Source organism: Anoplophora glabripennis, unplaced genomic scaffold (assembly GCF_000390285.2).
Source record: "Anoplophora glabripennis isolate ALB-LARVAE unplaced genomic scaffold, Agla_2.0 scaffold17, whole genome shotgun sequence".
Lineage (NCBI taxonomy): Eukaryota > Metazoa > Arthropoda > Insecta > Coleoptera > Cerambycidae > Anoplophora > Anoplophora glabripennis.
In genome coordinates, this window is record NW_019416231.1 from 1,986,087 (window position 1) to 2,002,258 (window position 16,172).

The 16,172-nt window shown below is 35.5% G+C and overlaps 1 protein-coding gene across 3 annotated transcripts in view; it reads left to right on the forward strand.

Annotated features, from left to right (window-relative positions):
• Window positions 1-15,677, forward strand: part of LOC108917853 (syntaxin-binding protein 5) — a 162,985-nt gene extending 147,308 nt beyond the window's left edge. The window contains exons 13-21 of one of the 3 annotated variants that reach the window (XM_018724636.1): window positions 264-975; window positions 6,617-6,742; window positions 7,002-7,244; window positions 7,298-7,507; window positions 7,559-7,667; window positions 8,024-8,110; window positions 12,178-12,273; window positions 12,327-12,451; window positions 12,506-15,677. In XM_018724636.1, coding sequence (XP_018580152.1) covers window positions 264-975; window positions 6,617-6,742; window positions 7,002-7,244; window positions 7,298-7,507; window positions 7,559-7,667; window positions 8,024-8,110; window positions 12,178-12,273; window positions 12,327-12,451; window positions 12,506-12,759 — 1,962 coding nt within the window. In that variant the 3' untranslated portion in view covers window positions 12,760-15,677. Of the gene's footprint in view, window positions 1-263; window positions 976-2,947; window positions 3,036-6,616; window positions 6,743-7,001; window positions 7,245-7,297; window positions 7,508-7,558; window positions 7,668-8,023; window positions 8,111-12,177; window positions 12,274-12,326; window positions 12,452-12,505 lie in introns of all 3 variants that reach the window. The other 2 variants (XM_018724638.1, XM_023455338.1) reach the window with 2 other exon arrangements.
• Window positions 15,678-16,172: the final 495 nt, after the last annotated feature.

Sequence of the window (16,172 nt, forward strand, 5' to 3'; positions counted from 1 at the left end):
AATTCAATTTTGCAGTTGAATTCTTCAGTCATTCTTACTGTTCGGAAATTTATATTTATTTCTTCAAATATTGAATGAAATTAAGGATAACAGCCTGTCCCGCAACAAGAATTGTGCCGCTACCAACGAATAATGCCCCCTCCAAGGCTAACAATCAAAATTGCACTGCAAGTGACTAAGATTACCCCGATTCTTTTTTTTGCTAATTTAAATGAGTTGTACGACTCGTCGCTTCCCTATACCCAAATTTCTGCATGATTTAGATGGGAAGGTCCCCCGAAAGCCCATTTTCCTTTGCCCCTTGCCCCACACCTGTAGAACAGGCCTACGAAGCGATGGAAGAGGAGAAAGCCGTGCCTATACCCCAAAACCGCAGGAAATCATCCACGTGGAAAGCTTTCAATTTAAAACGGCAACTTTCCAAAGTAGATATAAAGATTAAGAATCCTCTGAAGGAGAAAAGGAACAGTATATTCTACTCGGACGCTTCTCCTGGGCAAGAGTCGAACGATAACGCCGAAGAAGTGGAAAAGTCCTCCCCAGAATCGGACGAGAATACCGTTATAGACAATCAGAGTGTTATAGACTTGTCGGTGATTTCACCAAAGAGTGCAGACGAGGACCAACTTAAAAAACCCGGGGAAGATTTTGAACCGGTACAATTTTCTCCGGAAGAAGAACCAGAGGTGCCGTTTCTAGTGGGTTCCCTGGGCACCCAGTTCGAGTACCCGGGTTGTAGACGGGTCGGTTTCGCCGCGAGGCCCGACAACTTAGATCTAGTCGACGAGGACGGGGTTCCCGTCAGGCCGCCGAGGCACAAAAAAAAACAGGAAAAGAGAGACCAAAGACTGTTGTCTGTGCCCAATATAAAGTTTCAGAAGCCCGAGCTGCAGAGTTACAGGGACCTGCGGGAGAAAGAGGACACTGTAGTGAGTCCGCAGCCGAGTTTTACGGGGAATCTGATGAGGCGTTTCAGTAAGTTTTAACTTTAACCTACACCACCTTGAGTTCCCCTTGTCCTTGGTACTGATATTGTTTCGGAACAGTCAGATGTTAAGTGAATGAAAAATCAAATGAACCAAATTAAATTAAGGAGTATCGTACGATCATAAAAACATTTGACTGTTCCATTTCGGAAGATTTTTACAGTTTTTAGAAGTGCCTGCGTAAAATGATTGGATTTTTATAATTACTTAAATAATAGCCAAGGAATGTTGTGAGAGTTAGATTTTCTGTAGTGTAGCGTCCTTAACTGGAATAGGATTTAACTTTTAGCGGAGTTTTCTAATCTACTACGCCGCACACCACAGTTTCACCCAAATTTTTATTAACTGAGTTGTGTTTTCCGTTTTTGTTTCTGTAACCGCTTATGTGCCCAGTTGCTTTTTTCGTTATATTGTTACCCCGGTACACGTAATGTAACTTACGCCAAACGTGTCCCATTTTGGAATTTCTATTGTGTAATTAAGGGAAAAGCATTAGTAATACAAAAATTCAAGTTATCAAATGGCCCAATTTGGAAGACCCAAGATCTTTGATAACTAGACTAATCGTTTATATTTGAAGACGTTTTTTATGGGATGTTGATAAGTTCTCGCTGTTTTTTCGTGAAAATTTATGCTTCATTTACAAAAAATTATTAAAAAACGTGTCACTGAAACTGTCGGCAACATAACTTTCTGCAATTGTGGCTGATTTCCACCCACTATGTCTCTTGATGGCTATCATCAACATCAACTCCTGTATTAGCTAGTAATGTTGCCTATGTTCTTCGGAATGAATGGCCTGTATATGTTTCAGGATGTTCTAGTTTCAAAAACTGCAATCTTATTAGGAATCATAGAAAGGGTATTCATTTCGACTGGTTCGTTGTAACATCTACTTGCTTGATAGCGCATAAAAAAGCGTGAAATTTCAGTTTTAATTTAGTTTAGTTTTGAAAAACAGAACATAGACGAGAAGTAATTGTAAACGTACGTGACATACCATTTTTAGAATCTGGTATTGTATCTACAATAATGTAATAGAAATTTTTGAAATTGACGTCCAAAGTAAGTTTGCATAGCTCATCAGAACGGCATACTCCTGCAATGCCTAAGACCGTCACTACCTTCATTTCATGAACCATATAGAACTGTGGGAGCAGATGAAATGTTATACACCACGCAGCAGTTAAGTATAATTTACCAGTCTCGGACGCTATTGCCAGCCCTCGCTCCGCTCGGGCGCAAAATCGTATTCGACTGGTCAATAATACTTACCTCCTTTATGGTGTAAATAACTATTGTATTTCGGCGAAATAACATACACTGAACTACCAGCTTGCAGTTCTGGCAACGCCATCTGTTGGAAAACAGCGAGAACTTATTCGACGTTTTATTACTCTGTTTCGTTTGTTTTGTTGTAAGTAACGAATATAACGGTTTTCCATTCTCATACGTTGTTATTGTCGTGTATTATTGGTGCTTTTCCCTTGACCGATCATAATTTTACTAACGCTTTCTTCCAGCGGGCAATGGGTTTTTGACTTTCTCGGTGGCTTTGGCACATATTTAAGGGCGAGGTCAGCAGTCTCAGTTGTGTAGCACTCCTAACGAGGCGATTTTGGGGTAGGAAGCCACGTAATATATCGTAGGACCTGCCCTAGCGCCATAGACTTAGGCTTTTTAGACAGCAACTGCATTTATAAATACATAGAGCTGCTGCTTGTACTCGTCCTAGTCCTCACTCATCGCCTCATCGTTTTTAATGTATACTTTTTAAGTTTCTGTTGTGTCGCCGGGACGCTAACGACAGCGGCGGTGTATACATCGGAGCAACGTTCACCGTTACGTTGTCCGAATTGTCTAATCGTAAAATATAAACATCTGGCCTTGGCGTTGGCGTTCCCGGCCTGTCCATTGTCCTATAACGTGCTGGTGTATAAGTGGTGCTGGTCCTTGGGTAGATAAACGGAGTGTGCAGCCCAGCGTCAGCCTGTCCCGCCGCCACTGGTCGAGTACGTCCGGATCCGCCACGAAGGTCACGATCCCAAGGTACTCGCAAACTCCACAAGTGCCTGTCGACGGCTAGCTACTCCGAGGAGGCCTGCCACGCTTTTGGCCCCTCGCCGGTGCCCCCCACTGCCGCCCAGCGACAACAGCTGATGGTCGCTCGCCAATATTGCAGTTTTGGTAGTACACAGTCACCGCGACACGTTTATATGATGATATTTATATGAATTAGACGATCGCCACACACCACACACACACACCACCTTTCCGAACCTTCGCAAGCCCCAGTTCGCGTGAACTGACCACGGAACAAAATTCGGGCTCATTCCCCGTTTGAGAATTATTTCCATTTTGACAGATTGTATGACAGGTGTCAAATAAACTTGTGCGTCTGGATGGTACTAATAGCTCTTCATTTGTGACTAATCCAATAACAAAAATTCACGCATAACGATTCGATACGATTTTTAAGAATTACAGGCAAAAATTTTTCATTTTTAGGAGCTATAAGAGTCCCTAAATGTCTTACTTTTATTTGCCTGCGTGTCCGAGGTAAGTCGTTTCTTTTATTTATTTAATTTTCATTTCATTTGTTCACATGCAGCATGTCCGAATATCGCAGTACGGGATGCGTTTGCTTACAAAGCCGGAATAACGCTCTAAAATTTTTTAAAAGTACTGGTTAGAACGGCAATAGAGAGAAAAATACAATTGTTCCTGTAGAATTTAAAAAAAAATCTAAAGATGACCAATAGCCTTAGGGCATATTCAAAAGTGTAGACTCTGTAGAGAGAAAGGGCGATAGTTTGGGTTCTATCTCTCCCTCCTCCCCCCTTCTCCTCTCTCCCTACCCTCTCTCTCTAATCGTTGAGAAAAAGTGGGGAGATCCCGCCTTCGCCCAAGCGTTAGAAGAGAGAGAAATATGTTACCGCCTCTCTCTCTGTCACTAGTCTACTGTCGCCAGTCTACTGTCGCCGTTAAGCTTCAAGTATAATGTCTTTTAGTAAATCTTTGATTCGGATAATATCGTCACTAGTCAGTTTGCGGGGCTGGGGCTTTGCCTTTTACTTTTTATCTTCATTCTTACATTTATTTTCCTTGTTTCTCATTAGATTCATTGTTATCACATCAAGGAAATATTAAAGTTGAACTTTTCCCAAGGCCTAAATATATTTTTGAGAAGAATGAGACAGGTACACGAAATAGGATCATTTTTGTATTCAAAGTTGTATCTCTTAGCTATCTTTTCACGTGTATATCATGGGATATTTTGCTATATATTTTTTTTAACTAGTGTTAGTAGAAGTCCCTATCCCAAGTACTAAAAAGTATTTTGTAGGTAAATTTTTAGCCCAGTATATTTAGGTATATGAGATTTCTATAGAAAAAATATCTCGGTAGTTGCAATTTATTTCATTCCTTCTGTGCGGTGTGCTGTACAGGGTTAGTCACTATAATCTGGTAACTTATTGTGAGTTTATCATTGAAATTACAAAAAAGTTTTTAATACAAAAGTTTTAGCTTTTTTATGAATTTTTATAAAACAGTATTAGAAAAAAACAGTTGAATGATTCATTTGCCCGGGTATGAGTATTTTTTCTATTATAAATGCCAGCTGTTGTAAAAGTCGCCTCATCAGTCCATAAAATCTTTTCAAAATAGTTTAGGTCGCCACTTTAAAAATACTGTATTATAAAAATTTATAAAAAAAGGCTAAAACTTTTTTGTAACTTCAATCATAAACTCACAATAAGTTGTCAGATTATAGTGACTAACCCAGTACATAACTTTGATGAAATCTCATATTTAAGTCACTTTTCATCTTTCTAATGGTTTACTGTTAGGACTGTCTTCTAAATTTCCTCTCTTCACTATAACTTCTTCTAAATTTCTCTAAATTATATAAGTACATTTTATTCCGAAGATATTAAAACTGTACTGAACCAAATTTTAATATCTTCAACAAATCACTAGTATTGTCATTTTTGTAGTAGGATATAGTGGTTATCTCTTCCATTTTTTTTAATTTGTAACATAGTAAAGCAATAGCAGTATCAACTTTAAATCATAAAAAATTTATGCATTTTCATAGGTAAAAAGTTTGTTGTAGATATTTGAGTAATCACACTGTAGATCTATATTTGTTACGTCCACATCACTTGTAGATTTCCAGTTCAAAGGGGAATTTAAAAAATTGAAGAACTCTTAGAAGCACGGGTGTAAATTGAACATTGTTGTTCACCGCCATCTTGATGTTCCAGCGCCATCTATTTTTCCCGCGACAGAGACAATTTCTTTTTCCAATTTTTTAAACTCCCAGTACTTCTAAATTTGTGTTTTTGCCGAGAACACCTGTAACTGTTATCACATTATTTCCCGATTTTTTTTTCAGCATGTCATTAAAAGGTGACTTGTACTTCCAAACCTGTATCTGAACTATTCAAATTTAAAGACAGTCTATGCAAATCTGTGTTCCTAACTGTGCCTCTTTCTAAACTTATCTGTAAAGTGTTCTTTCTCGATGTTGAGTGTGCTGCATTAATTTTTTTTTTAAGATAACGACAAAGATTCCGGTTCAGTTCAGACCACAGATTAAATGGTTCCGAAAAGATTTTTAATATATTTGTTACTGTTTTTCATTTATGTTCTTGACAAAATTAGTTACGCTTCTGCATGGAAATGTCGAACACCTTACTCTGGGTTAACTTTTCTTTTCTCCTCAGTTGTTCTTTTCTATATCTTCCGTCCAACAAAATAAACCCGAGCCGCTTCTTCCAAACCTACTGGCATATTTTTATTAGTAAACGTTTGATTTTTTTACATTTGCAAAAATGGCGCCCCTCGTGGGGCATTTTTTATATAATGTCATTCTTTGTTCCTGGATATAATAAAAATATGCCACTAAGGATTTTTTAAGCATGTAATCCTAGTGTTTTGTCGTTAGGAATGCAACTAACAGCATGTATTCGTGTTTTGTGTTTATGTTATGAAGACTGGTATTACTTGGAAGGTAAATCTGGGAATCTTTTTGTTTCATAACGGTCACGTAAATAGAGCAAATGTTTGCAGCTTTTGAAAGTCTTGTGAAAAAGAAAGATTTCCACTGGATTATACTTTAATATTACTGCTATTGCTATATTTTCTGCATGTTTTTATTTTATGAGTACTTTGTGTATCACGAAACGTTGCCGTTTTGTGGTACTAGAAGTCGATTTAAACTCTGAGCTTTGCGCTTCTAATATGGCTTTATAATTTTTAAATTAAAAGAACGATAATTCCCACTACAAATTGTTGTAATCATTGTATTGTAAATATCCTTAAAAAATGTTTACAACAATTTCATTAAACTGTTATGATTTTAAATCCTTTAACTTTTAATTTTAACTTTTACAATTAAATTATGTTATTTTAAAAAAACACCGTTTGCCTAATATATTTTATAAAGTATGTTCACGAAAATGCACAAAATACGCCGGATCATTGAGGCGCATTTTGGCAACTTCCGTTGGACATTAAATCAAAGAATTTACCGCTTCCTGCGTGCGCATGTCGTATGATCTTGTGTACTAGATTCTTTTCGAATTAATTCGAACTGAATAACTAAGAAACTTTTCTTTTTATGGGCCGGGTAGACAAACTGGACAGCTCCTTCTCGAGGTCCAGGTCGTCTTCGATGAGCTCCCTCGAAAACATTACCTCGGAATCTATTCAGTGCTTGGTTTTCGCCGATTCGTACACGAGGAAATCAGGTTTGTGGAAAGATGCAGAACCATTGCCACCTAGATTATAAAGCCTCGAAGCTCTCCGCAATACGTCACTCGATGGCGAAATCGTCCATTTTTACTACTTAAGAAATTAATTCTGACTGTCATTAACGATTCAAGGCTAAACCACTGGTAATGATGTCACTAGGCGATGACTCATGAGATGTGAGGCCTTTGTATTGTAGGTGGTAATTGCTAACACTGAAACTCACAGCTTTTTCACTGGATCTGTGTATTTTTCCAGAACCGACCACGTTAACACCTACCCTATGGGTAGGAACGAGTCTAGGATCCGTCTTAACGATTCTAATAACGCCCCCGGATCCCGACAGTCGATCTTCCCAACCGGTGGTGGTCTCTTTGGTTGGAGCCACGATTTTTAGGTTAAAAGGATCAATTTTATCGATATCCTTCCTGGATTGCAACGGTTCTCTAATACCTTACTCGTTCGAGTCCTGGAGAGACGACAACAGAGAGAAGAGGGACAGTGAGTGGTGCGAAATTTTGTTCGTAACGTGTCACTATTAATTTTTTTTAAAGGAACTCCGACGAGGAACCAGAATAGGATGAGCCCGACTCTAGGCGGCGAGAACTTAAGCAGGGGCGATAATTTTTCCGACAGGCAGTTCGTGGTGATAGCCAGCGAGAAGCAGGCGAGAGTGGTGGCGCTGCCCTCTCAGACGTGCGTGTATAGGCAGCAGTTGGCCGACGGCGACTTTGTCGTTAAAGCTGAAGTTATTTCTCTTAAAGGTAAGTTGAGGGAGTTGTTGCGATCGGATAGACGGTGGTTTTTGCTTTCAGATAGCGTATGTTTAGTTTGTTACTTGTCGAACGGTCACTTGGCTGCGTACAGCTTGCCCAGCCTGAGGCAGCTGCTGGACATCGACTTCCTGCCGCTGTCCGAGCTCAGGTGAGACCCCCCCACGTTGATAAAATCCGACAGAGGTTATGAATCTTGAAATTAAAACTACACGATTTTAGCTAACGCAGCACCTTTGTTACTAGCATTGATTCTCTCCACTTTTTACTGCTACGAGACTTGTGCATGTCCATTTTGTTGTATAGATACGATGAAGTGTGTATAGTTTTTACTTTGAGAAATCTACACAACAAATAAACGCGCTTATTTGAACAAGCGGGCGCCTTTTTCAAGTAAGCGTTACATTGTGTGAGCACAACCTCGCCAACTAACCTAGCGTCACATTATCTAACTTGGAACCTTCTAACTACCTAGTCGCTTCTAATCTACCTATGTTACCCTGCCAGTTTTCAGACACAGTCTAAGAAAGGCATTGTAGACCCAATGTTATCCATTTGGGGGCAACAGCTCATTGTTAACGAGGATACGGACCAGTAAGTTCACCATTTGGTCATTTAATTCACTTAAAGTAATTATTAGCCATTGCTTTTTCTGTAAGTTGTTTTGGGTTGATTATTTTGGGGGGACGGGGATGTCGCGGGGCAGCAAAAACTTACAGAGTCGAAACGTTGAGTTAAATGTAAAAAAAATAAACGAATTTTTCTATAACTTAAGAAAAGTTGCGAAAACGTAATCAGAAAAATTTCAATAAGTATACCGTTTTCTTCTATTCCTGCATTTTATTATAAGCACAGTTTCCAGATAAATTTCTGTTGCTATCGCCATTTTGAAAAATAAAACTTGTTTTAAACTCGTGTGAAAATTGTACGGTGTGCTCGTCAGTGGGCTCAATTCGGTTCTGCCTAAGTGTGATGTCACCTGAGACTTGCTCAAACGTCGAATTTGTAATAAACTCGGCAAAAAAATTTAAGGAGCAGAAAAATGTTCTAATTTTTTTAGTGATTTTTGAAAGGCTGTAATTTCGTGAATGATGATCGTATCAAACAAAAAGAAGCATCTTGAACCTTGAAGATTCAAGTTTTGAAATCTTGATGAAAAAATTTTTTAAGCAATCTAAAGAAATAATGCAAGGCAAAAATTTTACAACCGTTTTTTTCAAAACTGCCTATGGGCTCAAAAAAAATTTTCAGGGTCACAGACTAATTCCTCAGCTTCAATTTATTTTTTTTTTGCTGTTTTGGAAAATCAACGACTACTTAGTGAATATTGCGAAAAATACCGATGTTTGTAGGTTTTTTTCTAGCTCAATACATGTCCATGAGGCCTGTAAATTTTGAAATCGATCGGTCGAACTGTTTTCCTTTCCAGAATCGTCAGTTTCATAAAACATTAAAGGATCAGGTTTAAGGCTCCTTATCTTATAGTAGAAAAAAAATATTGCGTCATTTTTCTCACAATTCCGCGTTAAATATTCTTGAAATATCGAAAAAAAATTCAAAATTTTGGAAGAAAAATTCAATTTAAAAAAAAAAATTTTCAAATTTTTTTTACGTTCTTTTTCAATTTTATTAATGATTAAGATGGAAAAAATTTTTAGCGTCATTTTCCTCTCAATTTCGCGTTAAATACTCTTGAAATATCGAAAAAAAAAAATTCAAAATTTTTAAAGAAAACCAATTTTGAAAAAAATCAAAATTTTCAAGTTTCCAATTTTTTGCGTTTTCTTTTTCTTCAATTAATAATTAAGATAAACAAACAATTTTGCGTCATTTTGTTCACAATTTCGCGTTAAATACTCTCGAAATCTCGAAAAAAAAAATTCAGTTTTGAAAGAAAAATTCAATTTTGAAAAATAAACAAATTTTTCAAAATTTTTTTATCTTTTTTCCAATTTTATTAATGATTAGGTAAGATGAAAAAAATTTTTTGCGTAATTTTTTCACAATTTCGCGTTAAAAACTTGAAATATCGAAAAAAAATTCAAAATTTTTCAATTTTCTATCTTATCGTTATCTTTTTTCAATTTTATTAATGATTAAGATAAAACAAATGTGTGCGTCATTTTTCTCGCAGTTTCGCGTTAAATACTCTTTAAATATCAAAAAAATATTCAAAATTTTAACAGAAATATACAGTTTTGTAAATAAAATCAAAATTTTTCAATTTTTTTGCTTTCTTTTTTTCAATTTTATTAATGATTAAGAAAAAAAAATGTTTGCCTCATTTTTCTCAGTTTCGCGTTAAATACTCGTGAAATGTCGAAAAAAAATTCAAAGTTTTGAAAGAAAAATTCAAATTTGAAAATAAATCAAATTTTTCAAAATTTTCCAATTTTTTTTTAATTTTATTAATAATGAAGATAAAAAAAAATGCGTAATTTTTCTCACAATTTCGCTTAAATACTCTTGAAATATCGTAAAAAAAATCAAAATTTTGATAGAAAAATTAAGTTTTGAAAAAAAAATCAAATTTTTCAGAATTTTCCTATTTTTTTGCGTTTTTTTTCAATTTTAGTAAGAAAAAAATTGTTTGCGTTTGCATTTTTGTTACAATTTCGTGTCAAATACTCTTAAATTACGTATCAAAATAAAAATTTCAAGATTTTGAAAGAAAAATCCAGTTTTGAAAAAAAAATCTAATTTTTCCAAATTTTTCAATTTTTTTGCGTTATGGTTTTTTCGCGTTAAATACTCTCGAAATATCGAAAAAAATTTAAAAATTTGAGACAAATTCAATTTTGAAAAAAAATCAAATTTTTCAAAATTTTTTCCTATTTTTCAATTTCATTACTGATTAAAATGAAAAAGAAATTCAAAATTTTGAAAGAAAAATTCAGTTTTGAAAAAAAAATTTGAGTCAATTTTCTCACAATTTCGCGTCAAATACACTTGAATTATCAAAAAAATTTTTATAATTTTGAAAAAATCTAATTCAAAATTGTAAAAAATTCAATTTTTTTAATGATTATGACGAAAAAAAATTTTTCGTCATTTTTCACACAATTTCGCGTTAAATACTCTTGAAATATCGAAAATAAATTCAAAATTTTTAAAGACAAATTTAATTTTGAAAAAAAAACAAATTCAATTTTTTTTGCATTATTTATTTTTCAATTTTATTAATGATTAAGATTTTGCGTTATTTTTCTTACAATTTCGCATGAAATACTCTTGAAAAAAATTCTAAATTCGAAAGAAAAATTCAATTTTGAAAAAAATCAAAATTTTCAAAATAATTTTGCGTTATCTGTATTTCAATTTCACATTAAATATTTCAAATGTCCATATGTCCAAATTAAAAAAAATATTGAAAATTCAAAATATTCAGAAAATTATACTGAATCACTTTCTGTTCAATTTTGATGCGATTTTTTTCTTCGCATTCCGTATTTCATCGAGTTAATATTAATTTAAGTCCATACCCCCAAGAGAATCTTCATGCATTGTTTTACACGCATCTATACGATTTATTGATCTGTTTTCGAAAGTTCGTAAGTCAGTCTGTAAAATTTTTTTGTAAAATACCAATTTTTTTGACATTTGATAAGTATTCAATGTGAAATTATGAAAAAAAATTAAGTAAAAAAATTTTGAAGAATTACTTAGATTTTTTTTTCAAAATTGATTTTATAGCCTTCCAAAAATTATTAAAAAAAATTTGGAAATTTTTCAGCTTTAATTTTCTCGTTTATATTGACACTTCGGTGTCTATATATTATATTATAAACAGGAAAATTATTAGAAAAATTAGAGAAAGTTGCATTTTCGTACCGTAGCGTAATAGCGTAGCTTATGAAACTAATGCTAAAAACTATTGATTTCCGTTGTTCATAATTCTCCTTTTTTTTCTATAAGAATAGGAGAAACCGGTATACGTTCATTTGCGGTCAATGACTATGAAAATAAAATCAAACGTAGAAATTTGTGAAAACGGTTCAAAATATGCCAAATTCCATACACTGTGTTATATTCAGATAACGTAACGAATTTTAATTTAAATTACATAGTTTGACTTTTCCGGTACACACCACACACAACAAAAATGCAGTATACTGATAAATGTGCAATCAAACAAAAGCCAGGTATCTATTCCAGAGACTATCTAAGCGAGGCACAGTTTAACACACTCTTCTCACTCCGGTGATTGCTTGGGGCACACATTTACTTGCACTGCATTTTGAAAAGGAGCATGTCAAGTTTCTCGAACTACTATCGTTTCATTTCTCTCGGCATAAAATAGTCTGCATGATACAGTTCTGCGAAAGTTAGTTTTTCACGGTGGAGACTAAAAGTGGGGTTATGATCAAAAGGAATTACACCACCAATAACATGCAGTAACCTCACTTTTAACTTAATCGGAATAGAATTTAGTGAATTTATGAACGTTTCACAAACTATACTTGACATAAAGCAAACTACAAACTACTTACTCGTGTATGGTAAGTTTTTACACGTTTCACCAACGAAATTACCAAAAACCAACCCGCACACAACCAGCTTAAAAGTTTACTTGTGAAAGTTCCCCTACCCGTAGTCCGTTACTTACTAATACCACTTACGAAACCGTTCCGTTGCAAAGTATTAACGCTTCGTTCTTTTAGGATCGCCAGAACTTTTAACTTTAGCAACCGAGGCCACGGCTTGTACCTGGCGTCGCCTTCCGAGTTACAGAAGTTCACGATATGCACAGAGTTTTGGTAAGAGCTCGTCTCAAACCCTCAGACGGACGTCACGTGCGTTATTTTTCCAGCTCGAACCTGACCGAGATGATGGGGGAGCTGTTCCTGCCCTTGGACATGCCGGAGCCGCCCAAGGAGGGCTTCTTCAAGGGCCTGTTCGGGGGAGGCGTTCGGTCTTTGGACAGAGAGGAATTATGTATGCAGTTTTTTGTCGCTGTTTCTTTAATTCGTAACGTTTTATTTTTCTTAGTTGGCGAATCGAGCGGGAAGGCCAGTAAAGCTGTCGCGAAGCACATCCCGGGGAACCTCTCGGATCTGGGCCAGAGAGCGAACACGGCGAGCAGCGAGGTGAACCGTGCCCACAGGCTGATGTTGGAGCGCGGCGACAAGCTGAACCAGCTGGAGGAGCGGTCGGAGAGGATGAGGAGCGAGGCGGAGAATTTCTCGTCCTCCGCGCACGACCTGATGCTCAAGTACAAGGATAAGAAATGGTACCAGTTGTGAAGCGCTTGGAACTTTTTATAACCCAAAAGAGTGTTGGTTTTTGTACAGTTTTTCAAGCTAGGGAGGTAGGATTTATAGTCAATAGACGAGTAATGCCGGCGCGACGCGGTTCAGTCACTTTTTTTTTAATTCTGCAATAATTTCCTTAATTTCCAAGTAACTTTTTCTAAAATTTTAAGAATTTCAAAAAAAATTTCACAAAGTTATAAATTTATTCAGCATTCACAATCGTGTAAAACGTAATTCTTCCCTCGACCTTAAAGTGAAATTTTGTTTTGTGAACTTACTTTTAAAAGAAAAGTGTCACTTTTTAAGTGTCATGTTATTTCACGTCCGCAGATACTTCACAGATTCAATTACTTCACATCCACCGGACAGAATAAATCTGTGGATGTGAAGTAATTGAGTACGTGAAAAAGTGCAATAGAATCTTAAGCAAATTTTTTTCCTACGATACATGAATTATTTTTCTCTAGTTCAAATCCTGCTAAATGGGTTAATTTTGATATTAAGTTTTTTGGAAATTTCACAAAGTTATAAATTTATTCAGCATTCACGATCGTGTAAAATATAATTCTTTCGTCGACCTTAACATGAGATTCCGTTTTACCAACTTATTTCCAAACGAAAAGTGTCACTTTTCAAGTGTCATGTTAGTTCACGTCCGCAGATACTTCACAGATTCAATTATTTCACATCCACCGGACAGAATTAGTCTGTGGATGTGAAGTAATTGAGTCCGTGAAAACGTGCAATAAAATATCAAATCGTAAGCAGTTTTTTTTCCTGCGGTAGGTACATGATTAATTTTTCTCTATTCAAATCCTGCGAAATAGGTTAATTTTGATATTAAGTGTTTTGGAAATTTCACAAAGTTATAAATTTATTTAGCATTCACAATCGTGTAAAATTTAATTATTCCGTCGACCTTAACATGAAATTATGTTTTGTGACCTTATTTCCAAACAAAAAGTGTCACTTTTCAAGTGCCATCTTATTTCACGTCCGCAGATACCTCACATATTCAATTACTTCACATCCACCGTACAGAATAAATCTGTGGATGTGAAGTAATTGAGTCCGTGAAAAAGTGCAATAAAATATCAAATCGTAAGCAGATTTTTTTCCTGCGGTACATGAATTATTTTTCTCTAGTTCAAATCCTGCGAAATAGGTTCATTTTGATTTTGGAAATTTCACAACGTTATTTTATTCAGCATTCACAATCGTGTGAAACATAATTCTTCCGTCGACCTTAACGTGAAATTCTGTTTTGTGAACTTATTTCCAAACGAAAAGTGTACATTTTTAAGTGTCATGTTATTTCACGTTCGCAGATACTTCACAGATTCAATTACTTCACATCCACCGGACAATATAAATCTGTGGATGTGAAGTAATTGAGTCCGTGAAAAAGTGCAATAAAATATCAAATTGTAAGCAGATTTTCTTCCTGCGGTACATGAATAATTTTTCTCTAGTTCAAATCCTGCAAAATAGGTTAATTTTGGGTCCGAAAGGCCTCGTAGTGACACAATTGTATTGAAACTGAAGTTATATTGGAAAGTTTTGGAAATTTTGAAACACAAAATGCTTCACAGTACAAAATTCTTTCAAAGTTCATAGAACAAAGGCTGAAGGTGAAAAATGTGATGATTTTGAAATTTTTTGTACATTTCTAATGCCTTTCGGAATGCGTTTGATATATTTTAATGTATTTCTGTACATCCTGTATATAATATACCGCCCCCTCCGTCACACAAGTCTCCAACTTTTGGGTTAATCACTGCTGTTAGATTGAGGGATAGAGGTTTTTATTGTACGTTATCACTACATCGGTTTATATATCGAGTACTGCGAGAGGCCCTAAGGTAGGGCCTCGAGGCGTTCCGAATGTCTTTTCCATTTCGTCACTGTGACTGAACAGCGAGCCGCTCCTCTAAGGAATTCTTAAACTTAATGCGAATTGTGATATTCTATTCTGCCTGTAAGGATAGATTAAAAAAAAGAAACTTTTCCTATGATTTAAAACTGCACATGGTTTTCGCACCCAAGAGAATGTACTAAAGAGTAGTATGTTTGTTATATTTAAGTAAAAAAAAATGTTACGGTAGATTTTAAAGTGGAACTCGTAGCGGGATTTTTACCTTTGCTACTATATATATTATTTTAGTAATATTTTAAATAATATAAAGTCTAAGTCATTTATTCTATTTCTAATGCCGTAGTTACTCCGACTATGCGCGAAGTGGTTATGTAGTTATCAAATTGTTTTGTACTTTTCTATATTACGCGCGGTGTCCCGGCGCGTGCGTTTCGCCTTTCCCGTCTGAAGGGCGAATCGCAGGGAGGCTCGTCGAGCACCTTACTTACGTTATTTTTACTAGTCACTAGTACCGGAACTGCGCTTCGATCAAATCGATGAGTTCGTACGAAACATCCAAAAAATATTCAATCGGTGCTAAATCTGGAGGTCCGGCGGGCCAAGCCAAAAAGTTCAGTCAAACTGGATTCCGAGGGCATTATTCGTTTCAAAGTTCCATTTTCAGTATGCCAACATTGTTACCAAGACCGAGTTTATATAATTGTTTAGTGTATTGGAAATTTTAAACGGTGCGAGCGGTTTTGGTGGACGATGACTCGGTTTTATGGTAAAATAGTGGTTTCTACTCTAATTTGGTCGTATTCGATGGCAATTAGAGCCGTTTTTCTGAGGTCGAGTCTGAAATTTCGTTTATTTTGGGCCATTCCGAAAGCTATTAACGAGATCTTGTTCGCTTTTGTACGATTTCTGATTACTGAGGTGTAAGCCACCAATTTGTCACGATTTGGTAATGTTCCAAGTGCTTTTTTTAAGCAAATAGGCAACAAGTAATACATTTTTGTAAATTTTATTACACAGTTTGTTTAAATGTGAATGAATGCACAAATAACAGACTTTCCTCCATTCTAACTCGGATTTTCTATAAAATGGAGTTGGTTTGAAACTCAAATTACTTTTTGGTGTCAAGAAATTTGTAATTTACGATGCAAATTACAAATATCTTTACAACAAAAAGTAATGTGAGTTTCAAACCAAGTCCATTTTATAGAAAATCGGTGTTAAAATGGGGGAAAGTCTGTTATTTGTGCGTTAATTCATATTTAGACAAACCGTGTAATAAAATCTGTAAAAATGTATTACTGGTTGCGTATTTGCTACGTCCTCGTCAGAGTATTTACCCAAAAGATTTTTAGAAAAAAGTTCAAATCACTTGTTGATAATGGTCGACATTTATAGAGGTACTGTTGCGAAAAAGTACTTGGCAATCCAGATTTATCGTCGATTTAAGAATATTTCATATATCCGCAGTCTCTCACTTTGTGGACGAACATAATTTTATTCGAATAAACCTGTAACGACTTAAAAACCA